Raw genomic sequence first — 24351 nt, forward strand, 5'->3', positions numbered from 1 at the left:
TCAACCGTGTCTGGCCCATTTCCCGCAGTTCTGCTCTCACCCCTTCCCCTTCCTCCCAGAACCACGACAGGGTTCCCCTTGTCCTTACTTTCCACCCCATCAGTCTCCATATCCAAAGGATCATCCTCCGCCATTTCCGCCACGTCTAGCGTGATGCCACAACCAAACGCATCTTCCCCTCCGCTCCCCTCTCAGCATTCCAAAGGGATCGTTCCCCACCGCGACACCCTGGTCCACTCCTCCATTACCCGACACTGCGTCCCCTTCCCACGGCACCTTCCCATGCAATTGCAGGAGGTGTAATACCTGCCTTTTTACCTCCTCTCTCCTCACTATCTAAGGCCCCAAACGCTCCTTTCAGGTGAAGCAGCGATTTACTTGTACTTCTTTCAATGTAGTATACTGTATTCGCTGCTCACAATGTGGTCTCCTCTACATTGGAAAGACCAAATGCAGATTGGGTGACCGCTTTGCGAACACCTTCGCTCATTTCGAAAACATGACCCTGAGCTTCCTGTCGCTTGCCATTTCAACACATCCCCCCACTCTCATGCCCAGATCTCTGTCCTGGGATTGCTGCAGTGTTCCAGTGAACATCAACGCAAGCTCGCGAAACAGCTCATTTACTGATTAGGCACATTACAGCCTGCCGGACTGAACATTAAGTTCAAAAATTTCAGAGTATGACGGGCCCCCACCCCACTTTTTTTTTAAGTTTCACTTCTTTTTTAGTTTTACTTTGCAGTTTTTTATTTCATTTTATTTTAAGTTTGTTTCATCATTACACCATGTGCCTACCCACTTTTTTTTTCATGTTTTGCTTTTGCCTGGGCCTTTCATTATTCTGTCATTTAACACCCTTTCTGCACTAATGCTTTGTATTGCACCACAACATTAACACTCTTTGTCTTTGCCGCTGCCCCATGACCTCCTTGTCAGTTATTCTCTGTGACCTTCTGTCCTATCTAGGATTGTTTTCCTGAGAAGAGGCTGAGGGGTGACTTAATTGAGGTGCACAAAATTATGTGGGGCCTAGATAGAGTGGACAGGAAGGACCTGTTTCCCCGAGCAGAGAGGTCAATTACCAGGCGGCACAGATTTAAGGTGACTGTTAGAAGGATTAGAGGGGATATGAGGAAACACTTTTTCACCCAGTGGGTATCTGGAATTCACTGCCAGGAATGGTGGTGGAGGCAGAAACCCTCAATTCATTTAAAAGGTACCTGGACATGCACCTGAAGTGCTGTAACCTGCAAGGCTACGGACCAGGTGCTGGAAGGTGGAATTAAATTGGGCGGCCAGTTTTTTGGCCAGCACAGACAGAACGGGCTAAATGGCCTCCTTCTGTGCTGTAATTTTTCTATGGTTCTATCAACACCTCCCCATTTGTTTTCTTTTGCCCCACCCCCACTTTATTTGCTTAAAACCTATTACATTTCTAACTTTGCCAGTTCTGATGAAAGGTCACTGACCTGAAACGTTAACTCTGTTTCTCTCTCCACAGATGCTGCCAAACCTGCTGAGTATTTCCAGCAGTTATTGGTTTTATTTCAGATTTCCAGCATCTGCAGTATTTTGCTTTTATTTAGCAATGGAATTGGTCTGTTTTAGAAAGCACTCAAAGAAACAATAGGAATAATTTTATGAAACTGCTCCTTGACATAAAGCCTGTCCACAGGCAGCATGAACGGAATATTCAGGTGTAAACATTCCTTGATTTTCTCCAAACGTTTATAATGCAATAAATGATTTAGAGGTAATTAAAGTAAGCAAATGGCAGAATGCTTCAATCAGTGTGAATTCTTCTACTCCAGCACCAAGCGGGAACAGTCACTGGACTTGTTAGATGCAGTGTGATGCATCATTTCAGACAGTTGATTGGGGAGCGAGTTCACTCTGCATTCATCTTTCAAGCAACAGCAACAGAAATATTTAGGAATCTGACTCCATCCCAACTGGGACAGAGACCAGGCAGGTACCAGCTTTGATGCCACCTATGTTGCATTACCAGATTTCAGGCAGATTAGATGAAGAACAACAACAACTTGCATTTAAATAGCCTTTAACACAGAAAAATCTTCCAAAGCTCTTCACAGAAGAATAACCAAACCAAAATTGACATCAAGACCGGCGGCAGGATAAAGGAGCGAGTCGAGGGAGAGCACAGTGAGACCAGCGGCAGGATAAAGGAGCGAGCCTGGGGGAGCACAGTGAGACCGGCGGCAGGATAAAGGAGCGAGTCGAGGGAGAGCACAGTGAGACCGGCGGCAGGATAAAGGAGCGAATTGACGGAGAGCACAGTGAGACTGGCGGCAGGATAAAGGAGCGAATTGAGGGAGAGCACAGTGAGACCGGCGGCAGGATAAAGGAGCGAGTCGAGGGAGAGCACAGTGAGACCGGCGGCAGGATAAAGGAGCGAGCCTGGGGGAGCACAGTGAGACCGGCGGCAGGATAAAGGAGCAAGTCGAGGGAGAGCACAGTGAGACTGGCGGCAGAATAAAGGAGCGAGTCGAGGGAGAGCACAGTGAGACCGGCGGCAGGATAAAGAAGCGAGCCTGGGGGAGCACAGTGAGACCGGCGGCAGGATAAAGGAGCGAATCGAGGGAGAGCACAGTGAGACCGGCGGCAGAATAAAGGAACGAGTCGAGGGAGAGCACAGTGAGACCGGCGGCAGGATAAAGGAGCGAGTCGAGGGAGAGCACAGTGAGACCGGCGGCAGGATAAAGGAGCGAATTGAGGGAGAGCACAGTGAGACTGGCGGCAGGATAAAGGAGCGAATTGAGGGGGAGCACAGTGAGACCAGCGGCAGGATAAAGGAGCGAATTGAGGGGGAGCACAGTGAGACCAGCGGCAGGATAAAGGAGCGAGCCTGGGGGAGCACAGTGAGACCGGCGGCAGGATAAAGGAGCGAGCCTGGGGGAGCACAGTGAGACCGGCGGCAGGATAAAGGAGCGAATTGAGGGAGAGCACAGTGAGACCAGCGGCAGGATAAAGGAGCGAGCCTGGGGGAGCACAGTGAGACCCGCGGCAGGATAAAGGAGCGAATTGAGGGAGAGCACAGTGAGACCGGCGGCAGGATAAAGGAGCGAATTGAGGGAGAGCACAGTGAGACTGGCGGCAGGATAAAGGAGCGAATTGAGGTAGAGCACAGTGAGACTGGCGGCAGGATAAAGGAGCGAATTGAGGGAGAGCACAGTGAGACTGGCGGCAGGATAAAGGAGCGAATTGAGGGAGAGCACAGTGAGACTGGCGGCAGGATAAAGGAGCGAATTGAGGGAGAGCACAGTGAGACTGGCGGCAGGATAAAGGAGCGAATTGAGGGAGAGCACAGTGAGACTGGCGGCAGGATAAAGGAGCGAATTGAGGGGGAGCACAGTGAGACCGGCAGCAGGATAAAGGAGCGAATTGAGGGAGAGCACAGTGAGACTGGCGGCAGGATAAAGGAACGAATTGAGGGAGAGCACAGTGAGACTGGCGGCAGGATAAAGGAGCGAGCCTGGGGGAGCACAGTGAGACCGGCGGCAGGATAAAGGAGCGAGCCTGGGGGAGCACAGTGAGACCGGCGGCAGGATAAAGGAGCGAATTGAGGGAGAGCACAGTGAGACTGGCGGCAGGATAAAGGAGCGAATTGAGGGGGAGCACAGTGAGACCAGCGGCAGGATAAAGGAGCGAGCCTGGGGGAGCACAGTGAGACCGGCGGCAGGATAAAGGAGCGAGCCTGGGGGAGCACAGTGAGACCGGCGGCAGGATAAAGGAGCGAATTGAGGGAGAGCACAGTGAGACCAGCGGCAGGATAAAGGAGCGAGCCTGGGGGAGCACAGTGAGACCCGCGGCAGGATAAAGGAGCGAATTGAGGGAGAGCACAGTGAGACCGGCGGCAGGATAAAGGAGCGAATTGAGGGAGAGCACAGTGAGACTGGCGGCAGGATAAAGGAGCGAATTGAGGGAGAGCACAGTGAGACTGGCGGCAGGATAAAGGAGCGAATTGAGGGAGAGCACAGTGAGACTGGCGGCAGGATAAAGGAGCGAATTGAGGGAGAGCACAGTGAGACTGGCGGCAGGATAAAGGAGCGAATTGAGGGGGAGCACAGTGAGACCAGCAGCAGGATAAAGGAGCGAGCCTGGGGGAGCACAGTGAGACCGGCGGCAGGATAAAGGAGCGAGCCTGGGGGAGCACAGTGAGACCGGCGGCAGGATAAAGGAGCGAATTGAGGGAGAGCACAGTGAGACCAGCGGCAGGATAAAGGAGCGAGCCTGGGGGAGCACAGTGAGACCCGCGGCAGGATAAAGGAGCGAATTGAGGGAGAGCACAGTGAGACCGGCAGCAGGATAAAGGAGCGAATTGAGGGAGAGCACAGTGAGACCGGCGGCAGGATAAAGGAGCGAATTGAGGGAGAGCACAGTGAGACTGGCGGCAGGATAAAGGAGCGAATTGAGGGGGAGCACAGTGAGACCAGCAGCAGGATAAAGGAGCGAGCCTGGGGGAGCACAGTGAGACTGGCGGCAGGATAAAGGAGCGAGTCGAGGGGGACTGACTTCGTTTTAAGGAAAATCAAAATGTGACGTCACGGGGAAGAGAGTAAGTGATTGGTTGGTGGGTATTTATCTTTTTTCTCTCTCTATCTAGGGTTTTGGTTCAAATTGGAACCTGGGAAATTAAACATATTCAATCGGGGTAGTATAAATAAATGTTGTAATAAAAGTATAAGCAGAGTTCAGATCTAGAGATATTATTTAAAATTGACAGTTTAAGCAGGGTACTAAATAGATGGTTAAAAAAGGGAATAGAGGCTTTTGTTTAGATCATGGATGGGCAGCTGCAGCCTGTTGCTTTCAATTTCTGCATCATGACACTTCATATGTCTTGGGCGACCACATGTGTGAGGTGACTCCAGCTTCTTCAGCTCGAGCTCAGGAATTCTGAGCTTGAGGAACAGCTTGATTCACTGTGGAGCATCAGGGAGCAGGAGAGTTTCCTGGATCAGGCAGTGAGAGTTCAGGATAGCAGATGGGTGGCCATCCAGAAGAGTAGGAAGAGGCAGGAAGTGTAGGAGTCTTCAGGGTGTGTGCCACTCTGAAACCGGTACACAGTTTTGGAGACTGCTGGGAGTGACGACACCTTGAAGGAGTGCAGTCCAAACCATGGCACCAACGGGCAAGGGACTGTACAGGAGGGAACAGCAAACAGTAGAAATGCAGTTGCTATTGGTGATTCCATAGTTAATGACACAGACAGGCATTTCTGTTACAGTTGTTTTGAGTCCCTCATGATGTGTTGCCTCCCTGGTGCCAGGGTAAAGGACAGCACAGAGACAGTGCAGGATATTCTGCAGGAGGAAGCGAGTGAGCCAGAAGTTGTGGTACACATTGGCACCAATGGCATAGAGAGGGTAGGTATTGAGGTCAGATTTTCAGGAACTAGGGAGGAAGTTAAAGAGTAGGACCTCAAAGGTAGTAATCTCTGGATTACTTCCAGTTACATGCGCTGTGAGTAGAAATAGGAAGATAGGGAGGATCACTGCGTGGCTTGAAACATGGTGCAGGAGGGAGGGCTTCAGATTCTTGGGCCATTGGGACCAGTTCTGGGGCAGGTGACACCTATTCAAAAGGATGGGTTGCACCTCAACATGACTGGGACCAATGTCCTCGCGTGGAGATTCACTGGTGTTGATGGGGACGTTTTAAACTAAATTTGCAGGGCATGGGCACCAGCAGCATATATAAGTAGAAAAGGAGAATAAGGTGCATAATGTGAGAGTATCGGACAGTACAAGAGAGGGGAGTAGTTCCGTATTAGGAACGGACTGCAAAGGACTACGAGGAATGCAAAAACAGGATTAGAATGCATGTATGTAAACACACGAAGTCTGGTGAATAAGGCTGGTGAGCTACAAACATAAATAGCACATGTGGTAATAATGGAAACGTGGCTTAAATATGGTGTCTAGGAACTTGATGTACAAGGACATAAAGTGTTCAGAAAAGATAGGGAAGGAAAAATGGGAGGTGGGGTGGCAGTAATGATTAGGGAAGACATTATAGTGCTGGAAAGGGAGGATGTCCTTGAGGGGGCAGAGACAGAATCCATTTGGCTAGAGTTGAGAAGCAAAAAGGGTATGATCACACTACTGGGGGTATTCTACAGGCCTCCATATAGTCAGAGAGAGAGAGAGGAACAAATCTGCACAGAAATCACAGAGATGTGCAAGAATTATAGAGTGGGGATATTGGGGGACTTTACTCGAACATTATCGCAACTGATATTTTGGTAATTAAAGGGTAAGGAGGGGGAGGCATTTCTGCAATGTGTTCAGGAGAGCTTCCTTGATCAGTAGGTTCTCAGCCCAACTAGAAAGGAGGCATTGTTGGATCTGATGCTGGGGAATGAGTGGACCAAGTGTCTGTCGGGGCGCACCTGGGTAAGAGTGATCATAGTATCATAAGGTTTATATTAGCAATGCAGAAATGAAAGGAACGAAGTAAGGTAGAATGTCTAGATTGGAACAGGACTAATTTAGCAGGATGAGAAGGGATCTAGCCAGGGTAAAATGGAACCAAAGACTGACAGGAAAAGCTGTATTGGAACAATAGGCGATCTTTAAGGAAGAGATGCTTCAGGTACAGGATAGGTACATTCCAACAAGGGCGAAAGGTAGGAGACCAAAATCAGGGCTCCTTGGATGATGAGGGAGATCGAGATTATGATGAAACAAAAAAATGAGGTTGTATGGTGCACGTCAGGTGAATTCTTCAAGTGAGAACCAGGCCATATAGAATAAAAGTTGAGAGGGGAGGTAAAGAGGAAATTAGACTTGCAAAGACAGAACATGAGAACAGGACAGCAGTAAATATAAAAGGGAACCCAAAAATCTTTTACCGGTATGTAAATAGTAAGCGGGTAGTAAGAGATGAGTGGGGCCTATTAGGGACAAAGAGGCACAGTGCTACTTGATTAGTGTTTACTAAGGACATTTAGTCTGACAAAATATCAGTAGAAGTGGAGAGAGTAGAGACAATGGATAGGATAAAAATTGAGAGGGGGGAGGTACTGGAAAGGTTGGCTTTGCTTAGGGTAGATAATTCACCTGGTCCGGATGGCTTGCATTCCAGGTTACTAAAGGAAATTGGGGTGGAGATAACAGAAGGGCTTGCCATAATCTTCCAATCTTCCCTGGATACAGGGGAGATGCCAGAGGATTAGAGAGTGGAAAAAAATGACACCCTTATTAAGGGTTAGGACATTCCTAGCAACCACAGACCAGTTAGTTTAACATCAGTGGTGGGTAGGGTTTTAGAAACTATAATCAGGGGAAAAAAATCAACAGACAATTGGAGGGGTTTGAATTAATTCAAGATTTGTAAAAAGGCAGATCATGCAGGCAGTCAGCATGGCTTTGTCAGAGGGAGGTCATGCCTAACAAATTTGATTGAATTTTTTGAGCATGTGACCAGGTGTGTAGATGAGGGTAGTGCAGTTGATGTAGTTTACATGGATTTCAGCAAAGCCTTTGACAAGGTCCCACATGGGAGACTTATCAAGAAAGCAAATGCACATGGGATACAGGGTAACTTGATAAGGTGGATTCAAAATTGGCTTAGCTGTGGGAGACAGAGAGTGATGACAGACGGCTGTTTTAGTGACTGGAAGCCAGTGTCCAGTGGCATACCACAGGGATCTGTGCTGGGTTCCCTATTGTTTGTCATTTATATAAACGACATAGATGACTATGTGGGGGGTAGGATCAGTAAGTTCGCGGATGACACAAAGATTGGCCGAGTGGTTAACAGTGAGGTGGAGTATCTTAGGTTACGGGAAGATATAGACGGGATGGTCAAATGGGCAGAAAAGTGGCAGATGGAATTTAACGCTGAAAAGTGTGAGGTGATACACTTTGGAAGGAGTAATGTGACACGAAAGTATTCAATGAATGGCCTGACACTGGGAAGTTCTGAGGAACAAAGGGACCTTGGCGTGTTTGTCCATAGATCTCTGAAGGCAGAAGGGCAGGTTAATAGGGTCGTGAAAAAGGCAGATGGGACACTTGCCTTTATCAATCGAGGCATAGATTACAAAAGCAGGGAGATCATGTTGGAGTTGTACAGAACTTTGGTAAGGTCACAGCTGGAGTACTGTGTGCAATTCTGGCCGCTACATTATAGGAAGGATGTGATTGCTATGAAGCTATGAAGAGAGGTTGGATAGGCTTGGGTTGTTTTCAATGGAGCAGAGAAGACTGAGGGGTGACCTGATCGAGGTGTACAAGATTATGAGGGGCATGGACAGGGTAGATAGGGAGCAGCTGTTCCCCTTAGTTGAAGGATCAGTTACGAGGGGTCACAAGTTTAAGGTGCGGGGCGGAAGGTTTAAGGGGGATTTGAGGAAGAACCTTTTTACCCAGAGGGTGGTGACAGTCTGGAATGCACTGCCTGGGAGGGTGGTAGAGGCAGGTTGCCTCATATCCTTTAAAAAGTACCTGGATGAGCACTTGGCACGTCATAACATTCAAGGCTATGGGCCAAGTGCTGGCAAATGGGATTAGGTAGACAGGTCAGGTGTTTTAATGTATCAGTGCAGACTCGATGGGTCGAAGGGCCTCTTCTGCACTGTATTATTCTGTGATTCTATGCTTGACTAATCCAATTGAATTTTTTGATGAAGTAACAGAGAAGGTTGATGAAGAGAATGCAGTGGATGTTGTCTATATGGATCTTAAGCAAGTGTTTGATAAAGCACCACATAAAAGGCTGGTTAACAAAATTAAGGCTCATGGAATAGGAGGGTCAGTGTCCAACTGGATAAAAAATTGCCTTAAGGACAAAACAGCGAGTCGTGGTAAAAGGTTGTTTTTCAGACTGGAGGATGGTAGACAGTGGTGTTCCCCAAAGGTCAGTGCTAGGACCACTGTTTTTTTTTCACTGTATATAAATGACTTGGATCTTGGAATACAGAGTAGAATCTCAAAATTTGCTAATGACACCAAACTTGGAGGTGCCGCTAACAGTGAGGATGATATGAATCACCTGCAACTGGGCAGATGGAATTTAACACTGACAAGTGTGAGATGATGTATTTTGGCAGAAGGAATAGGGAGAGGTAATATACACAAAATGACACAGTTCTAAAGAGTGTGCAGGAACAGAGGGACTTAGGGGTTCATGTGCATCAATGTGCAGAACATATTGAGAGAGTGGTTAGCAAAGCATATGGGATCTTGGGCTTGATAAATAGAGGCATTGAGTACAAAAGCAGGGAAGTTACGCTGACCCTTTACAAAACACTGGTTAGGCCCCAACTGAAGTATTGCATCCAGTTCTGGTCACCACACTTTAGAAAGGATGTGAGGGTCCTTCAGTGAAGTGGGGAGGAGGTGCTCCATTTTTCTACTTTTTTTAACCCTCCACTATTTGGTTCTTGCTTCAGTGCAGTGGAAAAAGCTGGTCTGTGAGCAACGCAGCAAAAAAAAAAGGCTCCTTAGACAGCACCTTCCAAACACGCGACCTTTACCACCTAGAAGAACAAGGGCAGCAAATGCATGGGAACACTACCATCGGCAATTTCCCCTCCAAGTCACACACCATCCTGACTTGGAACTATATCGTCGTTCCTTCACTGTCACTGGGTCAAAATCCTGGAACTCCCTTCCTAACAGCACTGAGGGTGTACCTACCCCAACATGGACTGCAGCGGTTCAAGAAGGCAGCTCACCACCATCTTCTTAAGGGCAATTAGGGATGAGCAATAAATGCTGGCCTAGCCAGCGATGCCCACATCCCATGAATGAATGAAAAAAAATGGTAAGCTATTCTACTTACAACAAATAGTCTGTAAAGTTAAGGTACGGCAGGGCAGTTCTGCCGAGTGGAATGTACAGCCTGGGGCATGTGGGAAGTCATGGACGCACCATGTGTCCTTGACAAACACATCTTCAGGAAGTGTCACCGGCTGCAGAAGCTTGAGCTCCGGGTTTCGGAACTCAAGTGGTGGCTGGAGTCACTGTTGTGCATCCGCAAGGTGGAGGAATACATGGCTAGCACGTTTAAACACAGAAAATAGGAGGAGTGGGCCATTTGGCCCTTCAGGAGCTGGTCACACCGCAGTTTCAGAGCATGCAGGCAGAGAGGGAATGGGTGACCGCCAGGCAGTCTAAGCCAACCAGGCAGGTCGTGCAGGAGTCCCTTGATAGGATCTCTTTCGCTAATCGGTTTTCCATTTTGGATACTGGTGAGGGTGATGGTTCCTCAGAGGAGTGCAGTCAGAGCCAGATTTGTGGCACCATAGGTGGCTCAGCTGCACAGGAGGGGAGGAAGAGGAGTGGAAGAAAAGTAGTGATAAGGGATTCGTTAGTTAGGGGAACAGACAGGCGTTGCTGCGACAGTAAATGTGACCCCAGGATGGTGTGTTGCCTCCCTGGTGCCAGGGTCAAGGATGTCACGGAGCAGCTGCAGGACATCCTTCTGGGGGAGGATGAACAGCGTGAGGTCATGGTCCATACTGGTATCAATGACATACGTAAGATGTGGGATGAGGTCCTGAAAGCAGATTTTAGGGAACTAGGAAGGAGATTAAAAAGCAGGACCTTAAAAGCAGTCATTTTAGGATTACTCCCAGTCCCATGTGCAAGCGAGCATAGGAATTGGAGAACTGAGCTATTGAACACGTGGCTGGAGAACTGGTGTAGGAGGGAGGGCATCAGAATTCTGAGACATTGGGACTGGTTCTGGGGCAGGTGGGACCTGTATAAGGTGGACGGGTTGCATCTTAGCAGGACTGGGATGAATATCCTCACAGGGAGATTTGCTAGTGCTGTTGGGGAGGGTTTAAACTAAACTGTCAGGGGGGTGGGAACCTGAGAGGGAGCTCAGATTGGAAGGAAGCAAAACTGGTAACTTGTTAGGGGTGTGGGAACTAGGAGCAAGTATTAGAGGGGAACACCAATACTGGGCGAGATTGCACAAAAGTAGGGATTAGTAAGTTATTAGGTGGGGTCAGAGTAAGGAAGAAAGTAATAAAGTCTGAATCAGGGTTAATGTGCATGTATGCGAATGCACAGAGTGTGGTTAATAAGATTGGTGAGGTACAGGCGCAGATTGCCATGTGGAAAAATGATATTGCGGCGAGAACAGAGACCTGGCTCAAAGAAGGGCAGAGCTGGGTGTTAAATATTCCTGGAGGACAGAATTAATGTGGCTCGAGCTAAGGAACAAAAAAGGTGCAGTTACATTGCTCGGTGTTGTCTTTAGGCCACCAACTAGTGGGAAGGACGTGGAGGAACAAATTTGCAAGAAATTACAGCGAGGTGCAAAAATTATAGGATAGTTATAATGGGGGACTTTAATTATCCAAACACAGACTGGGATAATAGTAGTGTAAAGGGCAGTGAGGGGCAAGAGTTCCTAGAGTGTATTCAGGAAAATCTTCTACAACAGTATGTTGCTAGACCTGGTTCTTGGGAATGAGGTGGGCCAAGTAGATCAAGTAACAGTAGGAGAGCATTTAGGGGACAGTGATCATTGTATCATAAGGATTAGGCTGACTATGGAAAAGGACAAAGAGAAATCCAGGGTAAGAATAATTAACTGGGGGAAGGTCAACTTCAATGGGGAAAGAATGGAGCTGGGGTGAATAAATTGGAATCAAAAGCCGGCAGGAAAACCAGTCGATGAACAATGGGCTACCTTCAAAGAAGAGATCATTTGGGCACAGTTGAGGTATGTTCCCTCGAAGGGGAAAAGTAGGGCAAACAAATCCAGAACTCCCTGGATGACAAAAGAGGTAGAGATTAAGATAAAGAAGAAAAAGTGTGCTTATCACAAATGCCAGGTAGAAAATACTATTGAGAACCAGGCTGAATACAGAAGGTCCAGAGGGGAAGTGAAAAAGCAAATAAGAGAAGCAAAGAGAGAGTATGAAAAGAAACTGGCAGCTAGCATTAAAGGAAATCCCAAAGTTTTCTATAGGCATATAAATAGTAAAAGGGTGGTAAAAGGAGGAGTGGGGCTGATTAGTGACCAGAAAGGGGATTTACACATGGAGGCAGAGGGCATAGCTGAGGTATTAAATGAATTTGCATTTGTCTTTCCCAAGTAAGAAGATGCAACCCAGGCAATGTTGAAAGAGAGGTAAGTTGGACACTAGAAGGGTTTAAAATTGATAAAGAGGAAGTATTAGATAGGCTGTCTGTACTTAAAGTGGATAAAACACCAGGACCAGATGAGCTGCATTCAAGGATATTGAGGGAAGTGAGGGTGGAAATCACAGAGGCACTGGCCGTAATTTTTCAGTCTTCCTTAGACTCGGGTGGTGCCAGAGGACTGGAGAATTGCAAACGTGACACCCTTGTTCAAAAAAGGGTGTAGAGATAAGCCCAGCAACTACAGGCCAGTCAGTTTAACTTCGGTGCTGGGAAAACTTCTAGAAAAATAATTTGAGACAAAATTAATAGTCACATGGACAAATGTGAGTTAATTAAGGAAAGCCAGCATGGATTTCTTAAGGGAAAATCATGTTTAACTAAATTGCCGGAGTTTTCTGAAGAGGTAACAGAGAGGGTTGATGCGGGTAATGCTGTTGATGTGGTGTACGTGGACTTTCAAAAGGCGTTTGATACAGTGCCACACAACAGACTTGTGAGCAAACTTGTAGCTCATGGAATAAAATGGACAGTAGCAACATGGATACAAAATTGGCTGAGTGACAGGAAACAAAGAGTAGTGGTTAATGGATGTTTTTTGGCTGGAGGAAGGTTTGTAGTGGAGTTCCCCAAGGGTCAGTGTTGGGACCCTTGCTTTTCCTGATCTATATTAATGACCTAGACCTTGGTGTACAGGGCACAATTTCAAAGTTGCAGATGATATGAAACTTGGAAGCATTGTGAGGAGGATGGTGTAGAACTTCAAAAGGACATAGACAAGTCGGTGATATGGGCAGACAGGTGGCAGATGAAGGTCAATGCAGAGAAATGTGAAGTGATTCATTTTGGTAGGAAGAACATGGAGAGACAATATAAAATAAAGGGTACAATTCTAAAGCAGAGGGACCAAGGTGTATATGTGCCTAAGTCATTGAAGCTGGCAGGACAGGCTGAGAGAGCGGTAAATAAAGCATACAGTATCCTGGGCTTTATTAATAGGGACATAGAGTATAAGTTCTGGGCACCGCACTTGAGGAAAGACGTGAGGGCATTGGAGAGAGTACAGAAAAGATTCACGAGAATGGTTCTAGGGATGAGGAATTTCAGTTTTGAAGACAGATTGGAGGTGTTAGCAGTTGGAGGTGATTGTCAGTTTTCCTTGGAGAAAAGAAGGCTGAAAGGTGATTTGATCGAGGTATTCAAAATCATGAGGGGTCTGGACAGAGTAGATAGAGAGAAATTGTTCCTACTCGTGTAAGACTCAAGAACAAGAGGGCACAGATTTGAAGTATTTGGTAAGAAAAGTGACAAGAGGAAAAACTTTTTCACACAGCGAGTGGTTAAGGTCTGGAATGCACTACCTCAGAACGTGGTGGAGGCAGGTTCAATTGAATCATTCAAAAGGGAATGAGACAGTTATATGAAAAGGAAGAATGTGCAGGGTTACGGGGAGAAGGCAGTGGAATGGAACAAACGGAATTGCTCTTTCAGAGAGCCAGTGTGGGCATGATGGGCTGAATGGCCTCCTTCTGCACTGTAATAATTCTGTGATTCCTTGTGAGGGTGCAGAGGAGAGTTACCAGAATAGTTCCAGGGAGGGGGATTTTAGTTACAAGGTTAGACTGTAAAAACTGGGGTTGTTCTCCTATGAGCAAAGGAGATTCAGGGGAGATTTAATTGAGGTGTCCAAGATTATGACAGGCTTAGTTAGATAAGTTAGACAAGGAAAAGCTGTTCTCATTAACTAATGGTACAAGGACTAGGGGACATAGATTGAAGGTATTGGGCAAAAGATGCAGGGGGCATGTGAGGAAGAACCTCTTTACGCAGTGGGTGGTAATGACCTGGAACTCGCTGCCCACAAGGGTGGGGGAAGCTGAGACAATCAATGATTTCAAAAGGAAATTGGATGGCCACTTGACAGAAGTAAACTTGCAGGGATACAGTGATCAAGTGGGGGAATGGGACTGACTGGATTGCTCCGTGGAGAGCCAGCATGGACTCAATGGACTCCTTCTCATAGAGTCATGAAGTTATACAGCACAGAAACAGGCCCTTTGGTCCATCGTGTCCATGCCGACCATCAAGCACCTATCTGTTCGAATCCCATTTCCCAGCACTTGGCACGTAGCCTTGTATGCTATGGCATTTCAAGTGCTTATCTAAATACTTCTTAAATGTTGTGAGGGTTCCTGCCTCTACCACCTCTTCAGGCAGTGTGTTCCAGATTCCAACCATTCTCTGGGTGAAAACATTTTTCCTCAAATCCCCTCTAAACCTCCTGCCCTTTATCTTAAATCTATGTGCCCTGGTTATTGACAACTCCGCGAAGGGAAAATGTTTCTTCCTATCTACCCTATCTATGCCCCTCATAACTTAGTGTACCTCAATTAGGTCCGCCCTCAGCCTTCTCCGCTCTAACGAAAACAACCCTAGCCTATCCAGTCTCTCTTCATAGCTGAAATGCTCCAGCCTAGTCAACATCCAGTGCAATCACATCCTTCCTACAGTGCCCAGAACTGTACACAGTACTCCAGCTGTGGCCTAACTAGCGTCTTATACAGCTCCATCATAACCTCCCTGCTCTTATATTCTATGCCTCGGCTAATAAAGGGAAGTATCCCATATGCCTTCCTAACACCTTATCTACCTGCGCTGCTGTCTTCAGTGATCAATGGACAAGTACACCAAGGCCCCTCTGTACTTCCCAGGGTCCTACCATCCATTGTATACCTCAAAATGAGATGTCAACCTGGTGAAGCTACAACCCAGGACTACTTGCATGCCAAACTGCGTAAGCAGCATGCGATAGACAGAGCTAAGCGATCCCATAACCAACGGTCAGATCTAAGCTCTGCAGTCCTGCCACATCCAGCCGTGAATGGTGGTGGACAATTAAACAACTAACTGGAGGAGGTGGCTCCACAAATATCCCCATCCTCAATGATGGGGGAGCTCAGCACATCAGTGCCAAAGATAAGGCTGATGCATTTGCAACAATCTTCAGCCAGAAGTGCCGAGTTGATGATCCATCTCGGCCTCCTCCTGAAGTCCCCAGCATCACAGATGCCAGACTTCAGCCAATTCGATTCACTCTGCGTGATATCAAGAAACGACTGAAGGCACTGGATACTGCAAAAGCTATGGGTCCTGACAATATTCCGGCAATAGTACTGAAGACCTGTGCTCTAGAACTTGCCGCGCCCCTAGCCAAGCTGTTCCAGTACAGCTACAACACTGGCATCTACCCTGCGATGTGGAAAATTGCCCAGGTATGTCCTGTACACAGAAAGCAGGACAAATCCAACCCGGCCAATTACCACCACATCAGCCTACTCTCAATCATCAGTAAAGTGATGGAAGGTGTCATCGACAGTGCTATCAAGTGGCACTTGCTTAGCAATAACCTGCTCAGTGACGCTCAGTTTGGGTTCCGCTAGGGCCACTCAGCTCCTGACCTCATTACAGCCTTGATTCAAACATGGACAAAAGAGCTGAACTCAAGAGGTGAGGTGAGAGTGACTGACCTTGACATCAAGGCAGCATTTGACCGAGTATGGCATCAAGGAGCCCTAGCAAAACTGAGGTCAATGGGAATCAGGGGGAAAATCCTCCGCTGGCTGGAGTCATACCTAGCGCAAAGGAAGATGGTTTTGGTTGTTGGAGGTCAATTATCTCAGCTCCAGGACATCACTGCAGGAGTTCCTCAGGGTAGTGTCCTAGGCCCAACCATCTTCAGCTGCTTCATCAATGACCTTCCTTCAATCATAAGGTCAGAAGTGGGGATGTTCGCTGATGACTGCACAATGTTCAGCACCATTCGTGACTGCTCAGATACTGAAGCAGTCTGTGTATAAATGTAGCAAGACCTGGACAATATCCAGGCTTGGGCTGATAAGTGGCAAGTAACATTCGCACCACACAAGTGCCAGGCAAAGACCATCTCCAACAAGAGAGAATCTAACCATCTCCCCTTGACATTCAATGGCATTACCATCGCTGAATCTCCCACTATCAACATCCTAGGGCTACCATTGACCAGAAACTGAACTGGAGTAGCCATATAAACACTGTGGCTACAAGAGCAGGTCGGAAGCTAGGAATCCTGCGGCGAGTAACTCACCTCCTGATTCCCCAAAGCCTGTCCACCATCTACAAGGCACAAGTCAGGAGTGTGATGGAATACTCTCCACTTGCCTGGATGAGTGCAGCTCCAACAACACTCAAGAAGCTCGACACCATCCAGGACAAAGCAGCCTGCTTGATTGGCACCCCATCTACAAACATTCACTCCCTCCACCACCGACGCACAGTGGCAGCAGTGTGTACCAGCTGCAAGATGCACTGTAGCAACTCACCAAGGCTCCTTAGACAGCACCTTCCAAACCCACGACCTCTACCACCTAGAAGAACAAGGGCAGCAAATGCATGGGAACACTACCATCGGCAATTTCCCCTCCAAGTCACACACCATCCTGACTTGGAACTATATCGCCGTTCCTTCACCGTCACTGGGTCAAAATCCTGGAACTCCCTTCCTAACAGCGCTGTGGATGCACCTACCCCAACATGGACTGCAGTGGTTCAAGAAGGCAGCTCACTACCACCTTCTCAAGGGCAATTAGGGATGGGCAATAAATGCTGGCCTGGCCAGTGACGCCTACATCCCATGAATGAATTTTTAAAAAAAAATTCTCTTGCCTTGTTAGTCCTCCCAAAATGCATCACCTCACATTTCTCAGGAATACATTCCATTTGCCACTGCTCTGCCCATCTTACCAGCCCATCTATATCGTCCTGTAATCTAAAGCTTTCCTCCTCACTATTTACGACACCACCAATTTTCGTGTCATCTGCAAACTTACTTATCATACCTCCTGTATTCACGTCTAAATCATTAATGTACACTACAAACAGCAAGGGTCCCAGCACCGATCCCTGTGGTACACCACTGGTCACAGGCTTTCAATCACAAAAACAACCCTGGACCATCACCCTCTGCCTCCTGCCACTAAGCCAATTTTGGATACAATTTGCCAAATTGCCCTGGATCCCATGGGTTCTTACCTTCTTGACCAATCTCCCATGCGGACCTTATCAAAAGCCTTACTGAAGTCCATGTAGACTACATGAACTGCTTTACCCTCATCTACACACCTAGTCACACCCTTGAAAAATTCAATCAAATTTGTTAGACATGATCTCCCCCTGACAAAGCCATGCTGACTATCCCTGATTCTCCAAGTGGACATAAATCCTGGCCCTCAGAATTTTTTCAGTAGTTTCCCTACCACTGATGTTAGATTCACCGGCCTGTAATTACCTGGTTTATCCCTGCTACCCTTCTTGAATAATGGTACCACATTCGCTGTCCTCCAGTTCTCTGGCACCTCTCCTGTGGCCAGAGAGGATTTGAAAACTTGTGTCAGAGCCCCTGCAATCTCCTCCTTTGCCTCACATAACAGCCTGGGATACATCTAATCTGGGCCTGGGGATTTATCCACTTTTAAGCCCGCTAAAACAGTTAATACCTCCTCCCTTTCAATGCTAATTTGTTCAAGTATATCACAATCCCCCTCCCTCTACACCTACATCGTCCTTCTCCATAGCGAACACAGATGAAAAGTAATCATTTAAAACCTCACCTATGTCCTCCTTCTGTGCTGTAAATGACTACAATTAGGAGGAGCAACTAAAAGCTTGGTACAAGTGGTAGGTTTTAAGGAGTGCTTTTAAGGAGAAAAGAAAAGGGTAGAGAAACAGAGAGGTTCAAGGAGGGAATTTCAGAGGAACTAATTTTGTTTCTAATATAAAATAAAAAGTGCTGGAAATACTCAGCAGGTCTGGCAGCATCTGTGGAGAGAGAATCAAAGTTAATGTTTCAGGTCAGAACTGATGAAAGGTCACTGACCTGAAACGTGAACTTTGTTTCTCTCCACAGATGCTGCCTCACCTGCTGAGTATTTCCAGCACTTTTTGGTTTTATTTCAGATTTCCAGCATCTGCAGTATTTTGCTTTTATTTATAGCTTTGTTTCTAAATGTTTACCTGGGAATGTTTAGAAAGATGAGGCCTTCAATATTTGGAAGTTCCACTTCATGATCGTCCACTTGAAGCTTTAAATCCTTGTTCAGACTACGTGTGTGGCTAATCTTCTGCAAGCCAACTTTTACATAAACTCCTTTGTTATGAAATCTGAAGTGAAAAATAGGATATTTTTTAGTTCATATATACTTTGAAGGAAAACTAATATATTTTCTGTGATTGAGATAAACATTTTAATTAAAAAGGACAGTTCTTTACATTTGCACTTTCATAATATCTTACAGCGATCGTGTTCCCCAATCAGCCTCCTGGAAACTCCTTGGTCAAGAAAGTGAAGCAACAACTGAGAATCTGTATTTCCACTAACACTGGTCAGGTCAACAGGAAATTCAACTGCTGGTTTTAATACAGTTTTTCACATTCAACACAACATTCTGGCAAGCTTTAAAAGATGAGCTAACTGTACAATAATTGGTGCCGAATTTGATTTATAAAGTTCCATGTGATTTGGAGGATTAGGTGAGCTGAGATTAAACAGTGCCAAAAAAAAATCTTCTAGCTAAATGACAATCACCCATAATATGGTTGTTCTAAGAGTAGAATGTGTGGGTTGAGCATGTGATTGATGTTACAGGAATTGTTACAGAAAAACAGCACAATTATTTTCCTCTCCCTTTGACAAACTTCTTGGGATGAACACCATATTCATCAGCTGACTACAGCCAGCACCATGGCTGATTTGCTAATTTTCAGTTAGAATTATTCTGGCATTTCAACAAGAGAATGATCTAAACTAGTAACAAGGCCAGTGTTAAGTTAATTTTTCAGGTGCGTATAATGACTACACCATGGATACATGCCCAAACTCTTTCTACTACCAGTTCCTACCAGGGATATTGCCCATAATTTTCCCAATATCCAGTGGGCAAGGACTTGGAAAATCTGCCCTGTTAATGAATACTATTCCCAGGATGAATGCATTCCAATGATGATATATGTAATATAACTAGGTATTTAATTTGTTAACATTATATTAGAAATCTTTGCTATGTGAAATAAATTTATATAATGTTGAACCAGGGAGAAAAGATTCTCTGCATTGTTTCAGCCTAGTTTCAAGGAGCACAAAGTGAATGAGATGTCAGATCACATTTGAAATTGAATCCTATATGCTTTTATCGCTCTCCAGTTTAACTATATGCTATATATAACTATATGTTTCCAAGCTGGAGCAACTGAGCAGAGCAGAAGACTAATGTTTAAAAGTACTATTTAAAAAAAAATTTGAATTAAATTTTACCGCATATAATATAAACATATGTAATGATAGAAATACAGCTACTTTTCTATCGTTGTATGTGTTATTTATGTATCCTGTAGTTTAGATCAGTCTACAGAGGGAGGTTAGTGATAGAACAATATAAAGAAGGAGGCAAACTATTATAGTGCTTTATCAAAATCACTGACGTTGCTGCTGTGGGATTATAAATGAAAGCAGTATTCTCAAAATGTTGTCTCACATTACGATATCTCTTTCAGTCCTAGGTCCCTGATGTTTTTTTTATGGATGTTACAGAGGTGATAGTCAATTTAAATCATCTGTGGATTTTAGTCAAACAAGAAAATGAAATTTTTCTCAAAAGGTTGGCCAAACAATAAACTAGCATAAATATATAAAATAGTAGAGCACATATATGGATAATATTCTTTTCATAACATAGACTGTCCTGTGACAGAGAAGATCAGGGGAGATGGTGGCATAGTGGTAATGTCACTGGATTAGTAATCCAGAGCCCAGGCTAATGCCATGCGGACAGGAGTTCAAATCCCACCATGGCAGCTGGTGGAATTTGAATTAATTAATTAAAATTTGGAATTGAAAACTAGTCTCAGTAATGGTGCCATGAAACTATCATCGACTTGTAAAAACCAGTCAGGTTCACTGATGTCCGTTAGGGAAGGAAATCTGCCATCCTTACCTGGTCTGGCCTACATGTGACTCCAGACCCATGCAATGTGGTTGACTCTGAACCGCCCTCTGAAACGGCCTAGCAAGCCCCTCAGTTGTCAAGGGCAATTAAGAATGAGCAACAAATGCTGGCCTTGTCAGCAACACCTGCATCCCATGAAAGAATAAATTTTTAAAAAGGCTCAATTTGGAAATGTTAACTCTGCTTCTGACCTGAAACGTTAACTCGGCTTCTGACCTGAAACGTTAACTCGGCTTCTGACCTGAAACGTTAACTCTGCTCCTGACCTGAAACGTTAATTCTGCTTCTCTCTCCACAGATGCTGCCAGACCTGCTGAGTATTTCCAGCATTTTTTGTTTTTATCTCAATTTGGAAACATGGCTGGGGAAAGATTCACATTTGGCTACAGCATGCCTTTGGTTTAATTTACTATGAGTGTCTTCCTTCAATAACCCATGCAGTCAACAGGTTGTGTCCTTAATACTGAGGTTATAGTACACCCACACCACTCAGAGATGGGTCCTCTATCTGCCTAATTTCTTTTTTTCTTTTTTTTTTCTTTCTTTTGGGCCTCCTTATCTCGAGAGACAATGGATACGCGCCTGGAGGTGGTCAGTGGTTTGTGAAGCAGCGCCTGGAGTGGCTATAAAGGCCAATTCTGGAGTGACAGGCTCTTCCACAGGTGCTGCAGAGAAATTTGTTTGTTGGGGCTGTTGCACAGTTGGCTCTCCCCTTGCGCCTCTGTCTTTTTTCCTGCCAACTACTAAGTCTCTTCGACTCGCCACAATTTAGCCCTGTCTTTATGGCTGCCCGCCAGCTCCCTCAAATGGCTCGGAACGCATACTGTCCATCCGACTGTTCACCACCTCTGGTCCAGTACACCTACTCAGCACCTATGCTCCAACACTCTGTTCCGCACCTGAAGCTAAAGACCAGTTCTATGAACAACTCCATAACATCATTAGCAGCATCCCCAACACCGAACACCTATTCCTGCTGGGGGACTTTAATGCCAGGGTTGGGGCCGACCATGACTCATGGCCCTCCTGCCTTGGGCGCTATGGCGTTGGAAGGATGAATGAGAACGGGCAGAGACTGCTTGAGTTGTGTACCTATCATAACCTCTGCATCACCAACTCGTTCTTTCACACTAAACCCTGTCACCAGGTTTCATGGAGGCACCCAAGATCACGTCGTTGGCACCAGCTAGACCTCATTGTCACAAGGCGAGCCGCCTTAAACAGTGTTCAAATCACACGCAGCTTCCACAGTGCGGACTGCGACACCGACCACTCCCTGGTGTGCAGCAAGGTTAGACTCAGACCAAAGAAGTTGCATCATTCCAAGCAGAAGGGCCACCCGCGCATCAACACGAGCAGAATTTCTCACCCACAGCTGTTAGAAAAATTTCTAAATTCACTTGTAACAGCCCTTCAAAACACTCCCACAGGGGATGCTGAGACCAAGTGGGCCCACATCAGAGACGCCATCTATGAGTCAGCTTTGACCACCTACGGCAAAAGTGCGAAGAGAAATGCAGACTGGTTTCAATCTCATAATGAAGAGCTGGAACCTGTCATAGCCGCTAAGCGCATTGCACTTTTGAACTACAAGAAAGCCCCCAGCGATTTAACATCCGCAGCACTTAAAGCAGCCAGAAGTACTGCACAAAGAACAGCTAGGCGTTGCGCAAACGACTACTGGCAACACCTATGCAGTCATATTCAGCTGGCCTCAGACACCGGAAACATCAGAGGAATGTATGATGGCATGAAGAGAGCTCTTGGGCCAACCATCAAGAAGATCACCCCCCTCAAATCTAAATCGGGGGACATAATCACTGACCAACGCAAACAGATGGACCGCTGGGTTGAGCACTACCTAGAACTGTACTCCAGGGAGAATGCTGTCACTGAGACTGCCCTCAATGCAGCCCAGCCTCTACCAGTCATGGATGAGCTGGACATACAGCCAACCAAATCGGAACTCAGTGATGCCATTGATTCCCTAGCCAGCGGAAAAGCCCCTGGGAAGGACAGCATTACCCCTGAAATAATCAAGAGTGCCAAGCCTGCTATACTCTCAGCACTACATGAACTGCTATGCCTGTGCTGGGACGAGGGAGCAGTACCCCAGGACATGCGCGATGCCAACATCATCACCCTCTATAAAAACAAAGGTGACCGCGGTGACTGCAACAACTACCGTGGAATCTCCCTGCTCAGCATAGTGGGGAAAGTCTTTGCTCGAGTCGCTCTGAACAGGCTCCAGAAGCTGGCCGAGCGCGTCTACCCTGAGGCACAGTGTGGCTTTCGTGCAGAGAGATCGACTATTGACATGCTGTTCTCCCTTCGTCAGATACAGGAGAAATGCCGTGAACAACAGATGCCCCTCTACATTGCTTTCATTGATCTCACCAAAGCCTTTGACCTCGTCAGCAGACGTGGTCTCTTCAGACTACTAGAAAAGATCGGATGTCCACCAAAGCTACTAAGTATCATCACCTCATTCCATGACAATATGAAAGGCACAATTCAACATGGTGGCTCCTCATCAGAGCCCTTTCCTATCCTGAGTGGTGTGAAACAGGGCTGTGTTCTCGCACCCACACTTTTTGGGATTTTCTTCTCCCTGCTGCTTTCACATGCGTTCAAATCCTCTGAAGAAGGAATTTTCCTCCACACAAGATCAGGGGGCAGGTTGTTCAACCTTGCCCGTCTAAGAGCGAAGTCCAAAGTACGGAAAGTCCTCATCAGAGAACTCCTCTTTGCTGACGATGCTGCTTTAACATCTCACACTGAAGAATGCCTGCAGAGTCTCATCGACAGGTTTGCGTCTGCCTGCAATGAATTTGGCCTAACCATCAGCCTCAAGAAAACGAACATCATGGGGCAGGATGTCAGAAATGCTCCATCCATCAATATTGGCGACCACGCTCTGGAAGTGGTTCAAGAGTTCACCTACCTAGGCTCAACTATCACCAGTAACCTGTCTCTAGATGCAGAAATCAACAAGCGCATGGGTAAGGCTTCCACTGCTATGTTCAGACTGGCCAAGAGAGTGTGGGAAAATGGCGCACTGACACGGAACACAAAAGTCCGAGTGTATCAGGCCTGTGTCCTCAGTACCTTGCTCTACGGCAGCGAGGCCTGGACAACGTATGCCAGCCAAGAGCGACGTCTCAATTCATTCCATCTTCGCTGCCTTCGGAGAATACTTGGCATCAGGTGGCAGGACTATATCTCCAACACAGAAGTCCTTGAAGCGGCCAACATCCCCAGCTTATACACACTACTGAGTCAGCGGCGCTTGAGATGGCTTGGCCATGTGAGCCGCATGGAAGATGGCAGGATCCCCAAAGACACATTGTACAGCGAGCTCGCCACTGGTATCAGACCCACCGGCCGTCCATGTCTCCGTTATAAAGATCTGCCTAATATGTTCAGCTAAATGGTCATAAAACAGGTACAATGAGCCAGCATCTCAGGAGCCAATATTTTAAGCCTCAAAGATGCCTGAGAAATGCCTGACCCAAAATTGGGTCAGGAATTTTTCAGGCTTTCCCGGTGATCTTACAGATGTTTCAGGCCACTTCTGCAAAATTGGTCAGCAATGAGCAGGTTCAGCCTCGAGCCAGCTCTGCCCAGGATTCTTGTGCAGCCATTTTGGCCTAAATTAACAAAATGATTTTCAATACTGTTCTGTGGAGGTGAGAATGATCCTTCTGGTTCCTCAGTTCTTCCAACAGCCTATGCCAGACTTCAATCAGCCCCTCCAGTCTTCTCCCATTCCCCATTCTGTCCAGTACCCCCACCATCAGCCTGTCATTATCACCACCCATCCCCACCTCCTCTAACCAAGGTCCAAGGACCAATCCCATGCGCTCCTCAGACATCCGTCGCCTGGTATCGGATCCACCATTTGGTGCCCGAGAACATCCTAAACTAATTTCTAGGCCATGATCTTATACTTATGTGAAGAATTTAATTAAGTCAGTGGAGATTGGTATTCCAAGGCATGTTCTCTCCCAGTAGTTACTTATATGAAGCACAATCAACAAATCCCTAAGGGAATCAATGCATTAATATTGGTAGAGAAATCCCAAGGAACAGGTGTGTGTTTTTGAAGGCTGGACAAAAATAAAATTAAGCATTCAACGCACAAGAACAGTTTATGCTGTTAGTTGCCAATCCATTCCAACAAT

General features: G+C 46.4%; 1 protein-coding gene across 1 annotated transcript in view; it reads right to left on the reverse strand.

The window, feature by feature from the left end:
- The window catches only part of LOC137373117 (diacylglycerol kinase theta), a 296078-nt gene that overhangs the window by 36753 nt on the left and 234974 nt on the right, over positions 1-24351 (reverse strand). Inside the window, exon 20 of the mRNA XM_068037996.1 lies at positions 18180-18326. Coding sequence (XP_067894097.1) covers positions 18180-18326 — 147 coding nt within the window. The remainder of the gene's footprint in view (positions 1-18179; positions 18327-24351) is intronic.

Source organism: Heterodontus francisci, chromosome 1 (assembly GCF_036365525.1).
Source record: "Heterodontus francisci isolate sHetFra1 chromosome 1, sHetFra1.hap1, whole genome shotgun sequence".
NCBI classification, from domain to species: domain Eukaryota; kingdom Metazoa; phylum Chordata; class Chondrichthyes; order Heterodontiformes; family Heterodontidae; genus Heterodontus; species Heterodontus francisci.